Source organism: Lacerta agilis, chromosome 6 (genome assembly GCF_009819535.1).
Source record: "Lacerta agilis isolate rLacAgi1 chromosome 6, rLacAgi1.pri, whole genome shotgun sequence".
NCBI classification, from domain to species: domain Eukaryota; kingdom Metazoa; phylum Chordata; class Lepidosauria; order Squamata; family Lacertidae; genus Lacerta; species Lacerta agilis.
The window spans coordinates 26037531-26065286 of record NC_046317.1 but is presented as its reverse complement, the minus strand read 5'-3'; the positions used below and the strand labels follow the sequence as shown (position 1 = coordinate 26065286).

The following is a 27756-nucleotide window of genomic DNA, read 5'->3' as shown; positions in this document are numbered from 1 at the left end:
TACATGTCATGATAAAGATGCTTTTACAAAAATGAGCTTAAGCAGACTGTTTTTAAGGAAGCAGCTGTGAGAAGTTCTGATCCAGGGACTCAGCTACACTCAGTCAGTTGTATCATTGTAACCCTGTTGTAAAGATGCAGCACCAGATGGGGCTGTAGAGCACAAAATTTGTGCAATTTTACATAGTGTTGATTTTTTTCTTTTGTTATAACGATCTCATTTATGACTTATTTATAGTGTTTCCCCCTCTGTGTGTAGATCCAGCCCAGGTCACAGCTGTGATACAGATTGTGGCCTTCCACAAGTTTCTCATGGGTGTCTGAAGGTGCTGTCAGGTGCTGAAGGGAGGATTTGGGACAACAAGGTGGCACAAGGCCCCACATGCCTTCCCCTTCAAAATTTGTTAAGCTGTTGTTTAAATTACTGTGAACAGCAGGTAATAACAATTAATAACATTTGTTGTGGTGAATAAAAAGTGAGATTAATTAAAGATTCTTTAAAAGCATTACTGAGTTCATAATACAATTTTGTGTGTGTGTCATTGTGTATTTTCTCAATCAATGGAGCCTAGAATTACAACAATTAGCCTGTGAGAGCCCCTATTTTTTGAGGTAACAAAGGGGAGCCCCATACTTGTAAATGTGGGGAATGTATGCATTTTGTCCATATTTCTTAGCTGGAGAACTGTCTTGCAAAATTCCGAAAAGTGTGAATTTAACAGGATAGCCATGCTATAGTTCACTTACTGCCTTGTAAAGTGCAAATTAGGTACCGGTAATTTTACATTTAAATATGAACTGAACTGAATTTCTCCCACAGTAGGACACAATTTTTTGCTTGTCTCCATCCAAGTGGATGTTGAGGGGTTTTTTTTTCTTATTCACTTTGTTTATACACATGAATAACATATTTTACACCTGGTCTCGTTGCTCTGGAACTGAGATGTGATGTTGGAGCAGCAGTTAGCAATTCAGTGCAGTGCCACAGCACCATGCAAGTGATATTTCAGGGCACAGAGGGGTGGGCAGCATTGGGGCTGAGTGTGGCCCCATAGTGCAGAATCCTAAGCACCAGAGGAGCACTTCTCATCTTCTAGCACCAGTGCATAGCAGTACTTGCAGAAGGAAGGCTAGAGCTTAGAAAAGACGAGCCTGTGCTGGAAAATTCTTCACCATATGCAGCATTCTAAATGTTATCATCCAAGACCACAAAATTGATTTCCCTATTTTATTGTTGTAATCTTTTTTTTCTTTTACCTTTCAATCATAAAAAAGCTTATACAAGCATGACTTGCATGGAAAACTGAGAACTGAACTACTGTATGAGGGAAACAATGTGATGAAGGAGCACCGTGGTTTATTTGCCTGATACAGAGAATTTGGAGCTCTCTTTGCCTTTCTGGCCAATTCTCAAAATGCAGATGGAGGGGCTTGATCTGAGTCAAGTCCAAGGTGAGAGGGAGGGTAGCTTTCTGCCCTGGTGTCGCCCAATAACCAACCAAAATATAATATTAGATTTGGGGGCAGGGCTGTGACTTACCATCTTCAGTCTGTATGCATCCCCATTCATAGGTAATAGTGGGTTTTTTGGGGGGGGTGGCTTCAACTGGATCAGAAGTCTGGGGGGCCAAGAGCCAGATTCCCCATGCAGCATGAGGGAGCTGAATAAAAATCTAGCCTTGTCGTTAGAGGAGAATGGCTTGGGGGAAAGTCTGAAGGCAAAATGCAAAAATCTCTCAGATCCATCAAACCAGCATGCCTTTGGGGAAGAAGATGCTATTAAGAGAGGAAAGGGAGGATGGGATAAATTTCATTTCTCTTGAAACAAAAAGTTTTCAATTTCCACAGCAAGATATACTGAGATGAATGTTTTGCATCTTAACTGAAAACACCCAACATTTTGTCTGGTCCCATACTTGGTTACTTTTAAATTCTGCATTGCCAAAAAACAAAAACAAAAAAAATCTACTTTGTTTCTTAACCTAACAGGACATTCTATGGGATGAACCTCTCATAGAACTCTGAAAATGGAACATGTCAGTTCAACTATCCCAATGGATAATATTTCATTCCTATTTAAACAAAGATCCTGTGTTGTCCCAGCACAGGCTCAAATGGATCAGAGAGAAAAGTTATCTACTTATCTTGTTTATTTGCAAAAATGGGAGGCAGCGGGGAGGGGGACAGGAAGGAAACTAGGATTTTTCTAATGGTCCATTTGATGCCATTGTTAGCATTATCCCCCATCTAGATGCCCCCATCACCAGGAAGGATATAGGGCTTGTCTCAGTGCTTATCTCAAAGTTCTATGGCAGGAAGAATGACCCTCTGTAAACAAGAATGCTTGGCCAGCATCTTTTTACCTTCCATGGCCTTTAGCCAAGGCCTAGAGCAAGGAGAAGGGGACGACAGAGGATGAGATGGTTGGACAGTGTCCTCGAAGCTACTAACATGAGTTTGGCCAAACTGCGGGAGACAGTGAAGGATAGGCGTGCCTGGCGTGCTCTGGTCCATGGGGTCATGAAGAGTCGGACACGACTGAACAACAACAACAACAACAGAGCATCATTATGGCTTCCTGAAAGCATACTTTTTTTTTTTATAAGAATTTATTGGCATTTTTCTATAACAAACATATACCCACACCCACACCTACAATAAACAAATGCAAAACAGATAAAACAAATACAAACAATGTCAAGCTTTCTTATTGCATCTTCCTAGGAAAAAAAAAAAAAAAAATTTCTCTAGTTCCATATCTTGACTTTTGACTTCCCCTGCCCTTTCACCTTCGAGTTTGTATCCTTAGTCTATTTTATAACCATTTCTCCTACAAAAAAAAACATTAACTACAATTGTATAATTACATTCAATTATATCTTCAACAGTTGCTAAAAATGCATCATCATAATAATACCTCACCATTTAATCTTCTAAATCCATAAACTTAATCCACTTAAATTCACTTTGCTTATACTCCACCTCATAAATCTTCTCAAATCATTCACATCTAATCTATCTCTTCTATCCTTAAGGTTGCTGCTAGTAACATAAAAACTTGAAATATCTCCTTTCATGTTCCAATAAGAAATATAACAAAAAGTTGTTGACAATATTCACCCTCCGATTTCAATTTACCGTATCAGACTGATTAAAGATTTACTTAATACTTCACCCCACACCCCCTCTGTCCATTATTCTTCTCCTAATGGCATCAGCACTGAACTTCCATATCTCTTCCCTCTCCAAGCGTCCACAGATCCAGGCACAGTCCAAACCTCTCCTTGCCGCGAGTTCAGAGGTGTCCATCTCATCATCTCTCAGCTTCTTCGGTTCTTTGTAACATTCCTTTTCTTCTTGTAAATACCTTAATTCTCTGTCCCTGGCCCCCGAGCTCACACCTCGGGGACTGGATATACGAAATCTTAACGTCGCCTTGGGGCTGCCACCCCCAAAAAGCGAATTTCTTCTCCGAAGTAGCTCATTCATTTCACTCCATCTTTGCATCCATCCTCTCAGCTCTTTGGCAAGGCATTCTTCCAAAGTATCAAAAGTTTTGTAAGCCTCCTCTGTGGGCAATTGGTTCCATTTCAGACCCCCACACAAGACTTTGACTTTTCTATAAAGCAGTTCCACCTTCAAGGCAGTGAGTCTCTGTTTGTCCGTTAGTCCAGAGTTCAGTGCCAGTTCAAGGACGAAACCCAGCATACTGGCAGAGGAGGAGGAAACGGGTGTCCTATTTCTACTCCTCTCTTTGTTCGTCGCCATTTTCCTGAACTGGAGCGCAAATACCGCAACTTTAAAAGGAGATATTTTCCTCTAGTTAGCTTCCCAAAAGAAAAGTTTGCCAGTCTCCTGTGTCAATTTTAAATACATTGTAACCAGTTCTGTAGCAGCAATCAGTCAAATTGGTTAGATTCTTGAGCTCGAAGGGAGGGAGGGCAGGCTGCCATTCTCCTTCCCCCCGGATCGTTTCAAAAGCACGATTCCTGATCAAATTCTTTACTCACGACCACCGGGTTCTTTTAGCTCCATTCTTCGCAGGTAGAACTTGGACGCTCACCGCGGGCTCTGTCGCCGCATTTGCATCCCGGTTGGGGCATGTCCCCGAAGCCCGGCTCCGTTTGCCCTTCACCCCCACTCCCCCTTTACAGGGGGGGCAAGGGAAGGGTTCAGAGCCTCCGCGGGCGCAGCCGGGGAGCCCAGGGTGCGGGACGCTCTTCCCGCACCCCAACCGGAGCCGCGCGCTGCGGTAGCGCGGCTCCTAACCCCCGGGATGGACAAGGCGCTTCGGACCCGAAGCAGCCTTCGACCACCCGGCGATGGCGTCGCCGCCGGAAGTTCCTGAAAGCATACTTTGACTCGCACAATGCATTTGTTACATTGGTTCTTTTATTTCTGTACAGCACCTCAGAACCCATCAAAGAAGTCGAAAAAGTACAGTAGTACCTTGGTTCTCAAACTTAATCTGTTCCGGAAGTCCGTTCCAAAACCAAAGCGTTCCAAAACCAAGGCGCACTTTCCCATAGAAAGTACAGTAATGCAAAATTGATTAATCCGTTCCAGACTTTTAAAAACAACCCCCAAAACAGCAATCTAACATGAATTTTACTATCTAACGGGACCACTGTTCCATAACATGAAAGCAATAAACAATGTACTGCAGTCACACAATCAATCAGTAACTGAACTGGGTTCCACACAGTCACAAAAACAAAAAGCCGCAAAAACAAAAGCACAAAATAAATAGACAGACCTCAGCGTAACACTCAAAACGGTAATGTGCAGGGGCAGAGGAAGGCTCTGCACTACGTGGGGCAGCACAACGAGGTGCCCCTGGGGGCGTGGCGCTGTGACGTCACGACGGAGTGCACCTGCGCAAAATGTCGCGCAGGTGCACTCCATTGGTGGGCCGCCACTGCAGCCCCCTTTTAAGTGGCAGTGCATGGGGAGTGGCAGGAGGGGCCGCCGCTTGTCACCCCCACGCGCTGCCACTCGCTCCATCGCCCCGGGAGCAGCAGTGCACGGCCCGATGCCGGAGTGTGCCTGCGCGACATTTGCTACATGGCAGCCCCACGAGCCACATTTTCGCTCTGCGGCTCAAAAGGGGGCCGTGGAAGTGGCAATCCGACGATGGAAATGTCGCGCAGGCGCACTCCGGCGTCGGGCCGTGCGCTGCTGCTCCCGGGGCGATGGAGCGAGTGGCAGCGCGTGGGGGTGACAAGCGGCGGCCCCTCCTGCCACTCCCCACGCACTGCCACTCACTCTGTCGCCACGGGAGCAGCAGTGCACAAATGTAGAGAATTTTCTTCCTCAAAAATGTTTTGACACAACCAGAGGCCTCTCCCTGAGGACCTCCTCTTAAATGCTAGGCTGGTGCGTTGAAGTTGCTCAGCAACTGGGAGAGACCCAAAGGGAATGGGCTGGTATCGCCAGGCTTTTCTTCAAGCATGTTTGCTCTACTCCCTTTTCCTCATAAGGTGAAGGACCCCTGGATGGTTAAGTCCAGTCAAAGGAGTCTATGGGGTGCAGCACTCATCTCACTTCAGCCTGAGGGAGCTGGCGTTTGTCCACAGACAGAAGAAGAAGAAGAAGAAGAAGAAGAAGAAGAAGAAGACCAGCCCAAGGTCACCCAGCAGCTGCATGTGGAGGAGTGGGGACGCGAACCCGGTTCACCAGATTATGAGTCTACCGCTCTTAACCACTACACCACATTGGCTTTCCGGGTCATATGGCCAGCATGACCAAACCGCTTCTGGCACAACGGGATACCATGATGGAACCCAGAGCGCACGGAAACGCCATTTAGCTTCCCGCCATAGCGGTACCTATTTATCTACTTTCACTGGATCGTCAAAGTCCTCTTTAGAGTAGACCCATTGAGATTAATGATCCTGAGTTATTTGTGTTTATTAACATCTGTGGGTCAACTCAGAGTAGCACTAAACTTGAGTACAACTCATGACTCCTTAATTAATAAAACAAATCAACAAACATGAAAGGGAACAAACATCTCTTCCACTTGATTTACAGGAAATAGTTTTCACACACACACATGAGGTCTTCCGAATATTTTCTCACTATTGTTTGTAATACACATATAAACACGCTCCGAAAAGACAATGCCTTATTCAAAACAAGCCTTTTGGAGGTTAGATGGGGTGCTTGGATTGTGGCTTGTGTCCAATTTAGGGTTAAGTAAGCCTCTTATCAGGGCAAGGATTTTTAACAATGGGACTTACCCTCTTCTCCTTCCCCTCTGCCCCCTAAATCTGTTCTGAGGGTCCCCCAATCCTCTACTTCAGATTTTAGCACCTGTGTGTGTGTGTGTGTGTGTGTGTGTCTGTGTGGCAATTGTGCAAGCAGAAATCCTTGTGCTGATAGGCAAGAGAGTTGGATACCAACCTATCTGATTGCTGACACGTGTGTGAGAGAGGACAGAAAGACAAATGAGAAAGACAGAAAGACACACAGACGTTGTGACTTTATGTGCATCTCCCCCAACCAATTATATTTTATGCATAATTCTATAGTTACCAATGTACCATTTGTAATTTTCCTTACATAATATTTTGTGTTTTAGCTAATATTATTGAACTCATTAACATTAAACTATGTTTGTTAAGTGCCTTGATCTTCCCTACAGAAATAGTCAAGAAGTATGTCACCTGTAGTTGAAATGCTTTCTTGTTAGTCTGCTTTAAAATCTGCAACCTGTTCACACCCTTCCCCAAATGTATGGCAATTTACATAAAGAGCTAATGTTTCATGGACAAGTGTCAAACTTACGGCAATGTTTATTGGAAATTGGGAAAAGGGGTTTTCTGGCAAATGGCCTGTGACCAATGTAACATGACCAATGTACCATATGAACATTCATTAATAGATAGCCACAAATAAATACCTCCCAAGCAAGACCCTATACTATGCATTTGCAAGTTGCTGCTCAGCATCAAGTTTATGTGGGAAGCTGTAAGGCGCTAACTAGGCTTTGGGAAGGAGGTGGGAGAAGACTCTGGGACCTTGCCAGAGCCCTCTTGCCTCCTTCTCAAAATCCAGCACCTCACTTTCCTGGGTTTGGGAAGGCAGCATGAGGACTGTGGGGGGCATCAAATGACAAACACTGCCCCAAAAGGCATTGAGGATAGTTTGTTGGACCACACTGTCCCAGATTATGTCAGTGGCAAGGCAGGTACAGGGCTCAATAATTGTTTCTATTGCATAACGTAGTCCACCTACTCTTGGGGTTTGAACTTTCTTCCATACCTTGAGTGGGCATTACTCATACTTGCAGGTGCCTCTGGAGAGTCATGTGATGAAAGTCCTTCTGCCTGTGGCTCTTGTGCCATTCTCTTTCTCTCCCTAGCTACTGGGTGGCCAGTGTGGTGTAGTGGTTAAGAGTGGTAGTCTTGTAATCTGGTGAACCGGGTTCACTTCCCTGCTCCTCCACATGCAGCTGCTGGGTGACCTTGGGCTAGTCACACTTCTCTGAAGTCTCTCAGCCTCACTCACCTCACAGAGCGTTTGTTGTGGGGAAGGAAGGGAAAGGAGAATGTGAGCCGCTTTGAGACGCCTTAGGGTAGTGATAAAGCGGGATATAAAATCTAAACTCTTCTTCTTCCCAGGGTGTCCAAATTGGCCATGGTTTTATTCACCTTAGCATCTTCCTTTCTCTTATCTCCTGTTTCAGCAAGTGTTTGCTTTAGTGACCACTCACTGTCTATTGACACACCATATAACCTGGACCATCCTAAAGTCTCTGCAACCATTCCAGGGTGGCCATTTCCCATCTTGGCTTTGTGTCATTATGTTTCAATTTCTGGGTCATAGGATTTTGGCTCTTTCATCCTAGTGGGATTTCTGTTTTAATTTTCCATTGTTTCAGCTTTGTTTTACTTGGCGGTGGTCTCTTGCTCTTGGCTTCAGAACGGAGTTCACAGCAGGCATCTGGATTTGAGCCTTCTGCTCATAAGGACCATGAGTCCATGGGTGCATTGCAGCAGTTCAGTTGCAGATTTGCAGCTTGTGGGTGTGGTAGTCCCGCCTCGCGACTGTTTTGATCCTGCCTAACGCCATTTCTGTAACTCATCGCGTTGCCAGGATACTTCCCAATCACGTGGAACCTTACTCCAGAACAACAAAGAATGGATTAGCTGTTGGCTATCAAGTGAATTGTGTTAAGAGGATGCTGAGTGATATGGAGTAAAATGTTGGCTAATGATATAGCAAAAAAACAAAACAAAAAAACCCCCTTTATATCAAGGTTGGGCAGTTAACTATCTATCTTGAGGTAAGAGACATTACCAGAAAATAAGTGTGGCACGATAATAGTAGAAAGGCAAAGGTTGATTGTCGATGTATTGTCTTGGTAATGGATTGGATGAGAGCAAATAAATTGAAGCTCAGTCAAGATAAGACTAAGGCAATGTTAGTGGGTGGTTCATCATCTGTATCTTCACATAGTTGTCCAGCTTGTCCAGAACTTGGTCTCACCAGCTGCAGGGCTGGGGGGGGGGCTAGATCTCTGGCGGCAACAGGGGCTCTGGCTCCATCTGCATTTGGGCTCCCTGTTTTGTGCCCTCTCAATCCCATTGGGCACTGGTCATCACTGGTTTGACCCCTGCTATATTTCTGGTTCTCAGCTCGCCATCAAGAATAGCTCGGTTGCTAAAGCAGAAGACTCTTAATCTCAAGGTCATGGGTTCAAGCCCCACGTTGGGCAAAAAGTTGCCTGCATTGGAGGGGGTTGGACTCGATGACTCTCATGGTCCCTTAGCCAACTCTACAATTCTGTCACCCCTACTTTATTTTTGGTGCTCAACCCCTACCTGCAAAAGAGGGTACAGATTTGCACGAGACGTAAAGTGTTTGCAAATTTTATGCAGATTAGTGTCTTCTTTGGCAGGTGCAGAAGAAGGCCCAGTAGATGGTATACCCCACCCTTTTGGCACCCCTGGGCACCAAATAAGATAAAGCTAGGAGAATATCACTTGGATTAAGGTGAAGTTTTTCTTTTCTTTTTATAAAAGCAATCTAGAAATTCCAGACTGCTGCTATTATTAACTGTAGTTTCAATTTCTTTAGAAATGCTTGCAATGTATTAGTAGTAACTGGCAATGATAGAGTTAAACATTGTATTCAAGGATTTTTTTTTTGTTATGAGTTGGACCATTATACCCCTTAGCTTATTCTTGTGGATGCTTTCACTTTCCTAGGTAGTTGTGTTTGCCTGCACATCAGCAAACAGCCTCGAGTTCTGAGCCTCCAAAGTGAGCAACCGTGCCTTTTGTTAAATAGGAAGTTAAAAGTGTATTTACGAGGATTTGAACAAGGAAACACCAGGTTGGGGATAATTTCCAGAATTCTTTGTCCTTTCAAAACAGGTTTGTTTGGTTCTCTCTTTCTCTCTCGATCCCTGCCAAAGCTCTTGCATTAACAAGCCTCTGTGCTGTTATTTATTTCTGTAAGGCTGAAATAAATAAGCGCCACAAGGAAATATGGCACTTATCCAGTGGCTTCTGCTTCTTCTTCTGCTGCTGCTGCAAGTACTGCATGAGGTGACAGGTACCAGGGTAAAACTCAACATGGGCGGTTTTGAGGACATCGTCGTCGCAATCGACCCCCAGATCCCGGAAGACAACAAAATGGTGGATGCCATAAAGGTAAGATATTCAGACAGTGATATTCTAGGGAAATGAAAGTTGCATTTTGCAAGCGTGGGGTGCCAGGGTGCTTCTGACCCCCCACCCCCACCCCACAAGTCTCATCCCAAGTGTACAGGTGGGACTTGTATAGGGTTGCCATATTTCAAAAAGTAAAATTCCTGACACTCGCAGAGTTATTAAGCTTTTTTTTTGTAGGGAACCACCAAAATTGTTGAGCTTTTTAAATTTCTGAATTCTGCATTTTGCAAGAGTGGGTGCTTCTGACTGGCCCTACACCCCGCAAGTTTTTCATCCCTTTCTAAAAGTAACATTCCACAAAGTTGTTGAGCTTCTTAGGAAGATCCTAAAAGCTCCCCCCAAAGTAGTGATTTTAGGTTTTTAGAGGTGGTTTCCGCTGGTTCGGCAAAATTCCACCCTGACGCCATTTTTACACCAAAAAAACCCAGGTCATGTCAGGAATGTTTCTGCCATAGCGCAAGCCTAGGTTACTTGCAAGGAAAAAAAATTGATAGCCTGGAATATTCCTCTTCCCTGTTCCATTCAGCTGGGGTAGTTCATTCTATCCCCCCTTAGCACCTCCTTCCAGTGCGCACATTTGGTCCTCCTTCCTTTTTGAGGTCTCTCCCCATTGGCTTTTTGTTTTTAATTTCTGCAATACCTGTGGTGCTCCCAAGCCTGCTAGATTACTCTTGTAAATAGGCGACTCTATTTTGGCTGGCCGAGCAATGGCAATCGCATTCTGAACGTTGAAAATAGAGGGAAGGGTGATGATAGCGAAACAGCAGGGAAACTCCAGCATGACACCTGGTGTGTGATTTTGTTAGCTCTGTGCCAGAACTGGTGGCATGTACTCTGAGGTAAATGTTGCTCAGGTTTTGACCATTAGAGGTTAAAATGTCCTGTTCATAGGTTTCTTTAACTAACCGGAGCTCTTCGACACCAGATTTCAGGAAATTGTTCCAGAAGTGGGGGGCCGTTTCTGGGAAGTGCTTTCCCTTCCTCTCAGTGGCTTTGCCTTAGATCAAATGGCAGCTGCCCCCAGTGGAGAAAGACGATTTCTTTGTTCTAGGCTTCAGCTTCCTGCCTGGCATTTCAATAGTTCAATCTGTTTGGGGCCCCCGTGGCCAGCTCCATTGAAGGAGAAATATACAAATGTCCCACTTCGTAGGAATCACTTCAGATTGCTCTGTAAATAAGCAATGCAGAAGAACCTTTGTCACTAAACAGGGCTGATTGTGCACTCAAAGTTGTTGCGCAGTGTAGACTTGCACAAACAATATGGCGGCCACTTAAAAACAAACAAAAATGGCCGCCCTCCTGTCATGTAGGCTACAGCTTCCCCCACTCTTTCCCCCTTCATACCAGGAATAGCTTTGCATACTATGTCAAGCAACACCCAATGGGACAGGAGGATCCACCAAAAAAAGTATGTGAATTGCATCTACCAGCTTTTTGAATACAGTACGGGGATTCAACTTTTCAACATGCAAGGCACTCTAGCTTCAGGAAAGAAAGATGGCAGAAGAGACCAAAGGGCACATTCTGTAAACACAAATGCCAGTAACTAGCCATTGACACACAAAGGCCTCTCTTTTCTTTTCCCTGTTAGGACATGCTGAAAGAGGCATCAACTTATCTCTTTAGTGCTACACGGCAAAGATTTTATTTCAAGACTGTGAAAGTTATAATTCCTTCCACATGGAAACCGAAAAATGAATATCAGAGAGTAACTACAGAATTCTTTGATAAGGTAACGCTGAAGAATGCATTAACATTTAAATATACTTGTGGTATTTTTAAAAAGATTGGGGCAAATGGAGAGATTGTGGGTGGGGGGAATAAAAGATATTGTATGATCTAATACAAATTTTTATTTGTTTGTTTATGATTAAAGTTCTATACCACCCTTAATCCGAAGATCGCAGGACTCTTTACATTACAATAACACAAAAATATATACCATAATAACAAACAAAAACAACCCTCTCCCCCCAGTTTAAAAGTCCATAGAATGTTTAATTAGCCAAAAGCCTGAGAGAAGAGGAGTGTCTTTGCCTGGTGCGTAAAGATAAGTAATGCAGATGCCAAGCAATAATATCTATATTTTACACTTTTGGGTGCAACTGGGTTTATTTTTGAGTGAACATGCAGATTTGGGCTGTTCTTATAGATGTGGTGATATCTAAGGCTGGCTTAAGGTGGTTGGGGGCCTTGGTGTGCTGCCCCACCCTTCTCCCCAAAAGGAATTCATGACACAACAGTACCAGAAAAACTAATGAATTTAGTACATCTGATTTTGTGGGCTCATTTCTAGACCATTGCATTCTTAATAAATACCGGAAGCTATTTCTTGTATAGTAGCATTGTCGAGTGATATTTTTTCTTTTTCTTTTAATGGAAGCTCAGAATATGACAGGAATTTCTAGACTGTCCACCTTTATGTCTTCTTTGTTCTATTTTATTTTAGGCTGATGTCATAGTGGCGGATCATTACTTGAAACATGGAGATGATCCCTACACCCTACAGTATGGCGGATGCGGGGAACCTGGGCGATACATTCATTTCACTCCTAACTTCCTGACAAATGACAAGTTGCATAGTGCTTATGGTCCACGAGGTAGATTAAATTGTCTGGTTTTTTATTATTATTAGAACTGCTAGTCAAGTTTTCAAAGGGTAATAAGGATAGAATTCCTAAGAAACCATCAAGACTTTCATTGCAGTTGCTTATTTGCTCTAAAAGCTCCTAAATTTACATAAGAAATCGGCAATATTTTCACATGAGGTTTATCAGTACATTTTCAGCCCCGAAAAGCTAACTTTCAGAAGCTGCTTATACACCATACATTTAAAGTACATGACTTCCTATAGTTCCCAGGGGGTTGTGTGCTTTGAATGCAGGGGGCATAGTAAGATCTGCCTCGCCAGATGCAACTTTTGATTAAAGGGTCTCCACCTCATTGGCTTCTAAGCCGTAGGGCTACAAACAAGGACTTCTCTTCTGAATCAGATTGAAAAGGTCGGCTATCCCTTTTTTGGTTATTCAATTGCTAATGTGATTTCACAGTATTTCAAATTTTTGTTTTTGTTTTTTTAAACAGTGTGTATGTTTGTTATAATTACCAGCTGTATGTTGTACATATAAAAGTAAAAAACTGTCGGAAAATGTAGCCATTTATATTATTATTGCTTTGTCTTTGCTCTTCTACAGGCAGGGTCTTTGTCCATGAGTGGGCTCATCTCAGATGGGGTGTCTTTGATGAATACAACAATGATGCACCTTTCTACTCTCCTGGGGGAGACAACTTGCCTGAAGCAACAAGGTACTTCCACAAATACCTCCAACAAATACAGCTCTTCTTTAAGAATTGATGTTTGCCTTGGGCTTGTTAGTTTGGTAGTGGTGTAAATTATTGCCTAGAGAGCACCCTTTCTCAACCTTGGGCCCCCAGATGTTCTTGGACTACATCACCCCTAGCTTGTAGGACCAGTGGTCAAAGGATGATGGCAGCTGCAATCCAACAATATCTGTGGATGTTGAGAGAGTCTGCTCTAGAGGATTAAGCTGTAATTGGAGGATATACAAAGGAAATCTCTTATGAGAGCCAAGTGGGGCAATGTCCTGCCTGCTGGTAACCCCAGCTAGTGCACACTTGGGCTCTCCCCAACCCCTTAACACCAACCAGCTTATTCAGTCTCTCTGAAGACCATTTTCAGACTCTGATTATGATGGCTTATCAGCTTTACTCCTGCATGTGCTCATTCAAACAACGAGCAATCGCTATGTGCTGCTAGGTCCCACTCCCACAGCCTCGGCCCTGTATACCTGAAGGAACATCTCTATACCCATCGTTCAGCCTGGACACTGAGTTCCAATGCCGAGGGCCTTCTGGTGGTTCCCTCACTGTGTGAAGTGAGGTTACAGGGAACCAAGCAGAGGGCCTTCTCGGTGGTGGCGCCCGCCCTGTGGAACACCCTCCCATCAGATGTCAAGGAGATAAACAACTATCTGACTTTAGAAGACATCTGAAGTCAGCCCTGTATAGGGAAGTTTTTAATGTTTGATGTTTTATTATGTTTTTAATATTCTATTGGGAACTGCCCAGAGTAGCTGGGGAAACCAAGCCAGATGGGCGGGGTATAAATAATAAATTATAATAATATTATTATTATTACTCCTGCCTCCAGTGCAGGTGAGGGTCAACATTCCTTTCCTTGCCCCACCCCACAACCAATTTCTTCTCTCCTGAGAAAGCCTAGGTAGGGTGTTGAGAGACCCATGGCTACTTCATTAAGCCTTCTTCCCATTGTCAACATTCAGGAGTCCTTCCAGACATAGCACAGAGATAGCACAGACCTAATCAATGGCCCTAGCCAATCTGCTTGCTGTTGTTTCCCATAGGCTAATTTTAATCAATTCCTCCTACCAATCCAGTTGCAACATATCATCATCATCATCAATTCAGTTTAAATCCCACCCTTCCTCTGGTTGGCATGGAAGAAAACTGCATGGCATAGCAATCATGCCACCAAGTGGTTGTTTATTGACTTTGAAATTGACTATATCTGTTTCTTTTTACATTCTTTAGATGCTCAGTTGGTTTCACTGGTCAATACATATTCCCGCTTGGTGGAAAGAATTACAGAGATTGCAAAATTGACCACCTAACTCAGCTGTATGAAGATGGGTGCCTATTTGTTCCCAAAAGGCATCAAGATACTGCAGCTTCTATAATGTACTTGCAAAGTCTCCCTTCAGTAAGTATGGTGGATCTCAAAGGGGACTTACACTCCCCCAGCATCTGTCTTCAAAAAGGCACACCGTGGCTTTCTGTTTTTAACAAACCTGCTTCAATTATTGCCTTTTATTTGAAGGTATTAAATAGTGGGTAGACATAGCAGACGACACAGTGATTCTCCAAGCAGCTCTCTTTATTCTCAGGCTGGAACAGAACTGAACTGAAGGGCTGAGCCAGCCTGCTTATATAGCACTCAGTAACATGCAACAGTAGCGACTCTCTCTCTCTCGCTACCCAATCCATGAGCGGCACCCTCAATCCTTCATTTGCATGTGTGGACCTGAGTGAGAACTGCAGCCACGGTGGGCAGAGTGAAACTATATACACAACACCCCCTAGTGGCTTAGGGTGAGAACTTCAATACATAACAGAAGGATTATTCAGTCAGGTGTGCCTTGAATAAAATGAGCTCCCGGAGGAAGAACCCACCAAGTGTGTGTTTTCTCACAGTTAGTCCTGTCCATTATAAAAATGGCCTCCAGCGAGTGCCAAAGGTGGCAGCCATTTCCTAGGGAAGGAGTGATTTAGAATTTTCCAAAATTCTCAAAATGCACTTCAGAAGACACGGGGTGTGTGTGTGGGTGTGTGTGTGTGTGTGAGAAAAACAAAACAATGGCTGCTCAGATTCTCTTCCTCCACAAAATAATTTCACCCCCCCCCCCAAAACGCAGCTTTGGAGATGTATAAAATATCTGAGAAATTGTCCTTAATGTTTCAGTTCAGTGCCGGGTTAACAAATAGGCAGAGTAGGCACCAGCCTATTGGCTGTTTAGGGGCCCCACGACAACGGATCAAAATAATATTGATTTGATCTTGAAAGAAAATTACAATACAGCTTTCTTAGTTCAATGTTATCCCACTAGAGCGGGGGGCCACAAGATTTTGACTGGCTAGGGGCCTCCACAGGGTTTAATCTGGCACTGTTTCATTTGAGCTACCTGTTCATCTCTTTCTTCTCTTACTCAACTTAATAGTTCCTTCACCTTCTGACTGTATTTCTGCAAACTTTGGGTTTGCCCCTAACCCTCTTGATACCTTCCCCTCATGCACGAATGACCCTTTCTGCAGCGTAATGACCAACATTCAGAGACTGCCCAGAGTAAAAGACTAGATAGGTGACCAAGTGAGTGAATGAGCCAGAGAGGGCAAGTGAGTAAATTGACAGCCAGCAGGTGGCTGACTAGTGCCCAAGTACTCCTCTGGTGGAGCCAGCTGGTCCAGGTGAGAACTGGCTATTTCATTCTGGCTGATGGTCTCATAGTTAAGCCAACTCTTCTCTCCTTGAGTTGCAAGGGTGCTGGGCACTCTGTGTAGCAGGCGATCTTTCCCCCTTGCAGGATGCCCAGACCTTTGGCACCAACAAGGAGCCTTTCTCTGCTTCATGAAGGTATCTCATTAACATGTGCTCTTTTGCTCAGGGATGGAGGTGAGGGAGAAAGAGTTTGCTTTGCAACTGCTGAAGCTTGGCTAAGCTGTCAGGATGATGCTCTTGGGTGTAGCTAAACCCTATCTCCTCCTATTCTTATTTCCATAACACAGAAGACTCCTTTTCCGTCTGCGGAAGAAGGCAGCGGGGCTTTGCTTTACGAGGCAACTTAATCCCCAGTGCTTTAGAGAAATGGCTTTCATTCTTCCTCCACCTGCAGGAGTTCAGGGGAGAGGGAACAGAGTAGATTGATGCAGACATGTGTAGCCTATTTCTATGTAGGTTTTTTTTTTGGTGGCTTTTAAAATTATTTGGGGGTTCACCCAATTTCCCCCCCCCAACTTCTGTGTACCTCAAGGATTACCCAAGTTGTCTTACACCTCCCTCTTGTGTATGGCTGTTGCCATTTCAGTGACATAAAAGGTTGACGTTCTCCCTTGCAGTTATGTATAGATATTAACCCATGACAGGGAAAGTGAAGGTCTCTGTGATCCCTGGATCAGTAGCTACACTAGAACAGACTCTTTGAAGATTGTTTCTGTTACATTTTTGTGAAGTTAAGGGCAACATACGCCTAGAACTAAAAATCTGCCCAACACCCTGTAGCCTTTTTCTTTCTTTCTGTGTGCCATCTTTGCAGCACCTCTTCGTAAGGAACAGCTGCCATGAAGCAGGAATTGTGATCTTGACCTGTCCTTCCCTATCTTTTATTTAGGTTACTCAGTTCTGTGACAAAAGCAACCATAATATTAAAGCAACAAATATGCAGAATAAAATGTGCAACTACAGGAGCAGCTGGGAAGTAATCATGGCCTCTCCCGACTTTGCCAATTCATCTCCAATAACGGTTCCCCCACCTGATCCCACTATCTCCTTGCTGCAAAAACAGGAGAGAGTTTTGTGTCTAGTACTTGATGTTTCCAGAAGTATGGATTTGGTAAGTCTGATTTCCATGTTCAGAAGATCTATTTATCAAACTACAGCAAGTTGTTCATAGAGGTCAGAGGTTCTAGGGCAGGACAACTTGGCTGTTGTGCAAGGCAATCACTGCCTGCAACCCTCAGCCTAATGTCACGTTGACGCAGGGAACCCAGAGGGAGAGATGGACTGTGAGAGGTGAAAAACATGGGAGTGGGGAGCCAAAACAGATGGAAGAATAGAAGCAGGACAAGGAAATCCCACTGCAAGCATTTAGTTGAGGCGTCTAGTCTTTCAGGGGTTTCAAAGAAAAACAGTATTGTAGAATTGAGTTGATATTTGCCCAGGAGATAATAACACAGACATTTATACAGCAGCCACAAAAACAGCTGTGATTACTGGCCCTTAGAGACCTTTCTAACTCTACATTTTTTTTGTTCATTATTACATAATGAAAACATTATGTAATAAATACTATTCAAGGACACAATTGATGGGACAAGCCCCACTGAAACATATGGTGCTCTTGTGCACCTTCCATCTATTTCAATGGAGCCTGTGTGTGAAAAAGTCCAGGTGAATTGTGTCCTAAATCACAACACGGATGAGATTATTCAGATACTCATAAATGTTATGTACATGTCTATATTCTTATATGTTTATGAAGCCTTGTTGTTGTTTTTTTTAGAGTATAGTCAACAATTGTGTTTTCAGTCATCTTTATTTGCTTCCCAGAATGCACTGGCAGACCTGTGAATGCTGTTGTTGTTTTGTTTTTAATTCCTATGCAGAACAATCGCACTGTTCGGCTGAAACAAGCTGCAGAAATATTCCTCCTGCAGATTATTGAAGTGGGATCCTGGGTTGGAATAGTTGCATTCAATAGCACAGCAGCAGTTAAGACCCATTTGAAGCAGATCAATAACGACAGTGTGCGCAAAACACTCACAGAGTACCTGCCTACCAGAACTACTAGAGGAACCAACATATGTTCTGGAGTGCGGTCAGGATTTCAGGTGAAATCCCCCCCCCCCAATTCTTTAATTCCTATGCTTCTACTTAGAAGGGTGACCAGATGCAAAAGAAGGCAGGACGCTTGTGCATATTGTTACAAGCAAGATTTAAGCCTAAAACGCTGCCCCCTGGCTTCTGTGTTGTTTGTTTTAATATCACTGCTAAAAAATTTAATCCTCTTTTCCATACAGGTGTTTTTAAACAAGTATGGAAGTACCAAAGGCTGTGAAATCGTTCTCTTGACAGATGGAGAAGATGCAGCTATAAGCTCTTGTTTTGATGAAGTTCAAAGAAGCGGGTCTATAATTCACACCATTGCTTTGGGGTCAAGTGCTGCAAGAGAACTGGAAATGTTGGCAGACAAGACGGGTAAGTGAGTAAGAATAATGTCTTGCAAGACTCTTCTATGCTACTTGGTAGCCAGCTGGTGTCCCCCCAAAAGGTGAGTTCACTCCAAGGCCCAGCCACTATGCCAAGCTACTCCCATCCACACAATATTCCTCCTACTTGCTCCGTCCACAGAAACGTTTATTTCAGCCATGACAGCTAAATGAGATTGCAATATTCAGAACCCACAGGGAATCTATTTTGACCTCAGGTTCTGCTTGTAAGTATCCAACTGGCATTTGGTTGCCACTGCTGGAAATAGAATGTGGGCTTTGACTGAGACAAACCATTGATCAAGGATGCAAAATTGAGGTGCAGGCTAGTTACTGTTACTGAGAAGCCCGTCCCAAAACTCCATACAAGGCAACTCTCCATCTTCTGCCTTTCCCTCAACTCTCCAGTCATAGTTAAGGTTTGAGTGGCCTCTGTTTTGTCTGGCTTTTAGCTCATTGCTTTTACTATGCTATAATTTGGCATTTTGATGACTCTTCTCCATTTTCTTTAACCAATAAATCTTTATTGGAGAATAAATCTTTAACCATAGTAACACACATACTTCTTGCTCATTCCCTCTAGTGAGCAAGAGTGGCACTGCAATTGTGTCAACTGAAATACTGTATATACTTGAGTATAAGCCGACCAGAATATAAACCGAGGCACCTAATTTTACCACAAAAAACCGGGAAAACTTATTGACTCGAGTATAAGCCTAGGGTGGGAAATGCGGCAAAAGTGGAGGAGGAGGAAGGAGCAGCCTAAAAGCAGCCCTTTTGGGCTGCTTGTTCCTCTGCTGCCGCCATAGGTTACCGTATATACGGTAACCTAAATAGTCCACAGGCATGATAGGAACATGTGTGTAAGAATTAGGCACACATGTATTGACATGAGTAAAAATATGTAAGAGATCTGCTATCAGCTTTTTGATATGTTTTCACACTATATTGATGAGCACATTAAAAAAAAAAAAGAAACCTAGGGGAAATTAGCAAAAACGCTTGCAAATTTTATGTAAATTTGTATCTATCAGCTTCTTTCCAAAATCTGTTAAGTACTCAGCAGTACCCCTGGCCTCCCTTTTAAATGTATTTTTTGTTTTTAGTGATGCTCCTTATAATCCAAGTTTAAGATTTCAAATCTCACAAAGTTAGTTCCTTGTAAGTGTCTGGCCAGAAGTAAATATCTGATTTAGAGGAACTGACAAAAGAGGGGTATTCGGATTCTTTTTACTACATGCCTGTGTATAAGAAATACTATTTCTATTCTCACAGAGGCCACAGATCCTGATCCAGCTATAGAAAGGTGCAGCAAAGGCCTGCTGGGAGCGCACAGTTCCTAACATTAAAAAGCAGCACCTGTAATTCAGAACTGTGCTTGCAATATCACACCTGAACATGCCGCTACAAGGCACAACGCGTATTGCATTTTATTCCACCTGACAGAATAACTATTCTAAATTATTCCTTCAATCACATTTCAGGGGGTCTGAAATTTTCTGTCACTGACAGTTTGGATTCCAACGGCCTCATCGATGCTTTCAGTGGAATTTCTTCAGGAAGTGGAGATATCAGTCAACAATCTATTCAGGTTTGAACTGCAAAGATTTGAGTGTATCATCACTATCACTATCATTTCTATCACTATCATTATTATTGGTTGCTTAAAATTACTAGGCAGCATAGAAAAACTAAAGACAACGCTGTGTGAAATCAATTCTACAGTCCATAATTTGCTATTGTTATAACGAGGGAGACCCCAGGTAGAGTTCCAAGAGAAGGGCAAATGGCCAAGATGGATTTTGACAGAGCTGAAACATTTCACAATGTACCATTCGGAGTTCAAACGAACATGTAACATACTTTGTTTTTCTCTGACTGGACAAATAACAAATTGGAGAAGAGGTTTCATTAGGAAAATAGCATATGGGGAAAGTGTTTCTTTAAAAACCACCACAGCACCACGGTTCCAGCCCAGAAGATTGTATCTCCTTGGCAACCTGTAAGGTCCTTGGATGGTTGCTCATGAGGAACCAGGCAAAACTCCAGCCGTTTCTTTAGTAGTTTTAGTGTGCATACTATGTACAGTGCAGAACTTAAAAGTTCATGTCTGTATCAACCGTCTTCAGAATCCGGGAGTGGCCCCTTCTGGTTCTGACCCCAACATAAGAGTTTGGGTATACAAAATCTCTGCCTCCCCTCTTTTCGTTTCACACTTCTGTGTACTTGGGGCGACGGAAATAGCGTGTCTCCCTCCTCGCCCGCTGAGCGAGAGGAGTGCAGGGTCTCTCCAACATCCCCAGAGCCTCGGCTCTCCAGCTACTGAGCTGCCTGCCCCTCCCCACTGGAAACCTTGCTGCTCCCTCCACTGGACGAGGAGGTGCTACTGGTCAGGTGGGGCTGAGGCTCTCTATAGCATCCCGAGAGCCCTTCCACCACCCTTCGCTGAGCCAGGGACAGTTCCCTGACACAACCCTTTGCCAAAATGTGGAAACTGGAGATTTGAGTTCCCTTATCTAGCATTATCCAAATATTAGCTGGCCATTTCCAAGGCTGTTGAGGTAGAGATGCGATTGTTTCCACCTGTTTCAACGTAGCTGCTTATCTGCCTTCCTCCATGTCTTTAACATTGAAATATTGATGGAAACTAAATTTATCACCACTGGACAAACCAAGATCTGTATAGGGCAAGGCCTATCATGTCATGACTGTACCAGCATTTTTATTAATGTCTGAGTATTGCATATTTCTTGTCCAGCAGAACTAACCACTGTGTGAAGGCACCTTCTAAACAATATACCGCCACTCATTTCTTTACACCTTATGAAAGGAAATAAACCATATGTATTCAATTTGTAAAGCTTTTCAGATATATCAGCACACTTATTTCTTTCCCCCAACAGCTTGAAAGTAGAGGGCAAAGGGTCAGTTCCAAAGACCAGCTGAATGGTATTGTAACTATTGATAAAACAGTGGGGAATGACACTTTCTTCGTGGTGACGTGGGACACATCTCCACCGGAAATTCTGCTCACAGATCCCAAAGGAAAAGAGTACACTGAAAAAGACTTTGCAATTGATAATACTAATGTCAAATCAGCTCGCCTCAAGATTGATGGAACCGCAGAGGTAAAAACTGAGCTCTTTTCAAACTTCTCTATGCGTTGAACCAAATGGGACAATATGGTGATGTGTCTGCAGAGTCCAAAGCCATGAAATGGTTTGTGAAGTATTTTTAAGGTCCCTTCACAGCTTCCACTCAATCTGTGTTGGCTTCTCTGAAGCTAGACCTCACCTGGGAAATGCACAAGCTTCCTTCCTGTCTTCCTGATCCTAATGCTCATTTGGGAAGCGAGCAAATCCACAGGTGTGTGTACTTGCACACATCCGTCACCTCATCACCCTCACTTGAGCATACAGCATACCTTGAGGCAAGATACATACTGCAATGGGTAATTACTGGCTCATTGAGTTTTCAGCCAGCTCTGAAATTGCCGTAAAAAAGGGTAAACAATAACATTGGTTTTGAAAAGCTAAAGGACTATTTCAGGAATAGTTAACAATAGTGAAATGAGAAGTGAAGCAAAATGATCAGAGTGAGGAGTCAATTGAATCATGTTCCAAATTGGTACCAAGAATCAGATTATAAGCAGGAACCATTTTAGACGTGTCCAATTGACACCTGATCGCTGACCTGAGGGTCTTTTTGGACCTAGAAGGGGGCAGGGCGGGGTGGAATGGAGGCGGGACGTAATGGGGCGGGATCTCAGGGGGTGGGAAAAGAACCCCCACGCAAAATGCCCACTGCCTTTAAGAGTAAGCATCATTCATCCCCCCCTGGAGCCCACCCACTATGTTGCAGAATAGTGAATCCTTCAAAAATCTAGGGTGTCTGAATCCTGGGCACTCCTGGGAGCCTGTAATTATTTATTGTCTACCTTTCCTGTGCCCAAAGGAGTAATACTCTCATGGTGCACTGTTTGGGAATTACTAGCTATGTCCAATTCATCTAAGAAGCAATTTTTAAAATAATCTTCTTCAAAAATTAAGCTGTTTGGTTTTTTTTGAAAAAAATCAAGTACTCTTTTGCTTATTTGAGTGATATCAAGCTCTTATGTGTCTTGGTAGGATGAGATGGTGGAGAGGAGCATGGGACTTTGAAGGGTGGCTGATCCTTGAGGGAGGTGGCAAACTGAGAAAGGAAAAAGGCAAATCAATCTTGCCCGCAAGAGCCTTGCTAATTTGGCTCCTTCCTGCAGCAAGAGAGAGAGAGATCAGCTTCCCTATGGCATCACTACTCACTTACTAGGCTAAAGCCAACAGAGAAAAAAGTTTGTAGGGCTGACTTCTTTCTTTTTTTTTACAAAAGTGTGTGTTAGGAATGGCAGAGAGTTTCGCTGTGAGCAGACAAGGGGATAGAAATTGCTACTGTTTTCTGTGGTCAAGGAAAGAAATCGGGCAAGCAAATACAATCAGTATTCATCACTGTTGGTTGTATTAGTCTGCAAACAATACATAATTGTAATCGTTTTAATAAAAAGACACCTACTTTTATCAAAGCACAACAGGAACCAGAGGAAATGGAAATGCATTTGTAAACACAACTTAGATACTTAATAGTCTCCTGTATTTCAACACTTGATTTTCAGACAGGAGACTGGATTTATTCAATTCAGAACACACATTCAGGAGCACAAGTCATATCAATAGTGGTAACCACTCGAGCAGCATCTGCAGCTGTGCCTCCTTTGATTGTGAAGCCCTACACGAAAAGTGATACCAATAAGTTTCCTAGTCCGATGGTTATTTATGCAGAAGTCAGCCAAGGATTCTTGCCTGTTATCGGTGCAAAAGTCACAGCGACAGTCGAACCAGAGATTGGAACACCAGTAGAACTGGAGCTTTATGATGATGGTTCAGGTAAGTTTATTTTGAAGCATTTACGGAAGTGTGCATTTTATAATTTTTCAAAAGCAAGTTTTTCAAAAGTCAATTTTCATTGATTCCTTTGAAATGGAGTTTATGTATTATTATTGCAAATCCAAATATATGTATTTGACTTGCCTTGTACCATGTGGCTCGCTATACCTGCCTTTGTGAACTGGAATCATTGCATATAATGACCTCATTCTGGGCTCTGTCCCAAGCTCCATCAAGTCATGCAAATAGTGTCTGTGAAATGTTGGGGAGCATGGTGACCTACTAGTGTTTGGGTAAAAGAAAACATCTTTGCCTGGTGCTGAAACAATGGCAATATTGGTGCGAGGTTGGTGTATCTGGGAGAACATTACATAACAATGGGCCACTACAGTTAAGTCCTGTTCACTTATTATTGATTGATTGATGGATTGATTGAATTTATATGAGGGAGGTCATTGCCAACCTCCAGACCTCTCTCAGAGATTGCACACAGGTAAGCGTCCCAGATGATGATCTCAGGACCTCGGTTCATATGTGGAAATGGGGTCCTTTAGATCTATTTATCATGGAGTTTGATAAATGTGCTGATTTTGCTAACTGCCAGGGACTGCCAAAAACTGAGCTTGTCAGGAGTACAGCAGGTCACAAAACATGCTGGTGTGTTTGGTTGGTCCCAAGTTTTGTTGGCCTGTGTTTTATTGACATCAGCTTTCAGAATCAGATAGTCATCTATTTCCAAGGATACAGCAACACATACTGTGAAATGAACATAGGTTTTGTAGGTTGTTGTTGTTTTTAAATGACCAGAAGTGTTGACAGTTGCTTCGCATGTCACGTTTCAATATTTATGTACTCAGGCGCCGATATTCTCAAGAACGACGGAATCTACTCCAGGTATTTCACGTCATTCAGAGGAAACGGTAGACACAATATCAAAGTGCGTGTCCAAGGAAAAGACCAGACGCTCAGACGGTCCCGTAGACAGAGTCAAGCTTTATATATAACAGGAGTTATAGAAGAAGATGGTAAGCAAGTGTTATGAAATAGTTTTACTGCTGGTATATTAGCTCTGTGGTTCTCCAAGTGTGAAATTGGGGGTGGATCTACACACAGAGGGGAAATGCTATAAAAAAGTCATAAATCAAATTGTTATACTGTAACAGAAAGGGGGGAAACGCTACATAAAATCTCAAAGAAAAGGTTTGTGCTCTACAGCGCCATCTGGTGTTGCATGTTTTTAACACATTCAAAACACTGTTTTTTGACTAATGCATCTGAGTCCTGGGTCTCTCAGTAGAAACACAAGCATCTTCCTTCCCTATTGTTGTCTTTATGTAGATCTGTACCATTGAGTATATAACTCTGATGCACCCACACCCTTCTCTCCTATAATATTCTAATCTACTGTGCGCTTCCCAAATTAGTGGGTAAACAGAAAGTGTTATTTGAACCGATGAAACAATCTAATTCTTACTAGGGTTTAAAATATTACTCTGCCATCCTTCTTTTGGTCCTAAGTGCACAAGAGTGCAGCCTTAATTGATTTATTGTTTGCATATACTTATACTTTGAGCACTTTAGATTCTCTTCTGTTCCCACTAGTTGCCAGCACAAAGTCTAGACTCAAGTTGCCATTGTCTTGCCATAGTGTTTCTAGCCAATCATATGCAATGCAGCCTGGTTTTGTGCTGCATGTAGATAATTTATATGCCTCTCAATTACATTGATTTCTTAAGCGGTACACGAGGAATGCAATACAATGAAAATAAAAATCTGTTAAAACTGTAAAACACCAAGAACGTTTAGATGTTTGTAGTTATGGCTGTTCTTCCCCCACTTTTGTAGGTAACATAACAATGAACCCCCCCAAACCTGAACCTACAGATGATGAACTCCAAGCCGATCTAGGAGGCGTCAGTAGAATTGCCTCAGGTGGTTCTTTTGTAGTATCAGGAGTCCCTTTTGAAGACACCATCACAGATGTCTTTCCACCCTCTAAAATTACTGACCTTGAGGTAAAACTAGCTGAGGATGATGATCATTTCTGTTTGGCATGGACGGCTCCTGGAAATGATTATGATGCAGGACAAGGTAAGTGTGGAATCCTGCTTTAATCAACCCACAAGGCTGCTTTGCTTACAGAAAAGCTCATAAATAAAAAAGTATAATGGGGTGGATGGAGAATTTACACCAGCCACCTCTCCCTGTAATATCCTGGAGGTAACATTCTACCCCAAACTGCCTTCTCCACCTTGGCTTCTCCACAACTGGCACTGAGACAGAACTGCCTTGATATAAGCACGGAACACAAATCTCCATCCAACAGCCATCTGTCAGGAATGCTTTGATGGTGTTTCCTGCTTGGCAGGGGGTTGGACTAGATGGCCCTTGTGGTCTCTTCCAACTCTATGATTCTATGATTCTAGGATCCAGAATGCCATTGGGTTGCAAAAGCAGAATAGCCCAAAACCAGGGTTGTCTCAACACTGCCACCTGCATGGCAACATCCTCCCAAAGTTTATGCATAGTAAAGTAGCAAAAGTCTAGGTTCCTGACATACCATGGAGGAGTTGAGTGGCTGTTTTCCCCCCTGTGGAATGGGTACCCTATGGTCACTATTTATTAAATATGTATTTAGAGGTTAGGAGAACAAACAGGGACACATTTCCCTTGTCTCTCTCCCAACAGAGGTCATCATACAAGTGTGTCCAAAAAAAAAGGTTGTGGGGATCTGTGACATAGGCTAATATTCTTACGCTGGCATGAAATTACAGTTAACCTCAACAAGCAGCCTGTGTGAACGGAGATCTTAGCCTTGGAACATTCTCCAGGGCTCTTTGCAACATGCAAAGATGCAATGGCAGTTATGCATTCAACCCAACGTGGAAAGAGTTCCCTAAGGAGTTTGTAAATACACAGAGGGGAGATTTTTGTCTCTGTTATTCCTGAAGACGTAGGTCCTAATGGATGCCTGTTGTGTGTTTTCATTTCGCAGCTGAAAGATATGAAATAAAAATGAGTGAAAATCCCTTGGAATTAAGACATGGAACTTTTGATAGCGCCCCTTCTGTGAACACTACTGGACTTGCAGTGGAAGTTGCTGGGGTCAGACAAATATTTAGGTATAAGCCCGACAACTTCACGAAAGAAAATGGCACCTCCATCTACTTTGCAATTCGTGCCATTGATGGCAGCAACAACATTGGAGAAGTATCAAACATAGCAAGAGCAGTTGTGCTTCTTCCTGTGTTGCCACCTACTCCTGCTAGTCCAGTCACAACTTCTACTGCTCACACTACTCCTACTAGTCCAGTCACAACTTCTACTGCTCACACTACTCCAGCTGACAAATACTCTGTTTCGCCTACTCTGGATGACAAACATACAACTGCCTCTAATGTGAAACCCACCTGTGCTAATGATACAAAAGCAATAAATACCACTATGGAAACTGTGACCATCGTATGTGCTTCTGCAATTATAATTTGTGCTATTGTAAGTATAACAGTTTATGTTTTGCGTAAGCAGAGATACAGAAGTTATGACACTTGCACGGATATTACTGTTGCTAATAAGAACGCCTTCACTATTTTGTGAAGGATAATATATTTTATTAACTGTTTTAATGCTTACAAACAAAATATCGAAACAAACAAGAACAAACGCTACCCAAAACAATCATAACCTGGGTGTCTGCCCACAAACTCCGGCATTATGACGAAAACGAGAGTGCTGGAGATGATTTTACATATTCACAATAAAAATTAGCAGCGCTTTATAAGCCTCATGTGCTGTTTTTGTCTCAGCATCTATACTTTAAAGCCAGCAATCGATATTAAATGGGGAGCATGTACAATCAAGTACATAGATTTTTGAGAGACAGATGGAAGACTACATAAACTATGAGAGAGTACCGTGTAATATACTATCAAATGTACTTTCCATTCTGACTCCCTGCAAATGTCTGGTTTTTCCTCCATTATCTTTTCCATAGCAGCCAACCCCTAAACTTTGGCCCACCAGGCTTTGAAAGTAAATAGTGTATGGTATCTCCAGTGATGCGCTATTTCTAATCTGAACGCTCCCAACAGAAAAAAGAATGAACATCTTGTCGTTTGTATTCTGTATAGCTCCTGGCTGTAACAGAGCGAAGCACGAGTCCACTGTAATAATTTGGAGTACAGTAGCAAAGATTTCTTGAAAAACTCTCCGCCAAAATGATTTGACAACAGGGCACTCCCATCGCATATTGCTAAAACTTCAGATGCGGCATTTGAAATAGGAACGCACCATAGGGCGGCCATTAAATCCCTTCAAATGACAGCGATAAATATGCAATCTTGTATGGGGCCCATTGCTGTAATTTATGAGCAAAAGGATTTCCCGAGTCCTTGGATGAAACTGACTGAAATTTGGGGTGGGGAGAAAACAGATCACACTTGAGGAGATACTCAAACAAACAACTGAATAGCTATTGAACGCTATTGGTTTATTCTTAAATGCTATTTCATAAGTTCAGAGCTAGATGGTGCTGGTGTGACCTTTTTCTCCCAATTATACGTAAAATAATTTCAAGGAATGTAAATGGGCTCATAAAACGCTGTGAAGAGGAGACAGATACGGAATGTTATTAAA

General features: G+C 43.0%; 1 protein-coding gene across 1 annotated transcript; it reads left to right on the top strand.

The window, feature by feature from the left end:
• Positions 1-9204: 9204 nt before the first annotated feature.
• Positions 9205-27198, top strand: LOC117048183 (calcium-activated chloride channel regulator 1-like). The gene is made up of 14 exons (XM_033151666.1): positions 9205-9661; positions 11274-11414; positions 12132-12282; positions 12877-12988; positions 14255-14423; positions 16606-16827; positions 17600-17824; positions 18014-18191; positions 19687-19793; positions 21106-21330; positions 22851-23121; positions 23979-24146; positions 24967-25212; positions 26117-27198. The coding sequence occupies exons 1-14, from the start codon at positions 9497-9499 to the stop codon at positions 26716-26718; spliced, it is 2982 nt and encodes a 993-aa protein (XP_033007557.1). The 5' UTR covers positions 9205-9496; the 3' UTR covers positions 26719-27198.
• The last annotated feature ends 558 nt before the right edge of the window (positions 27199-27756 follow it).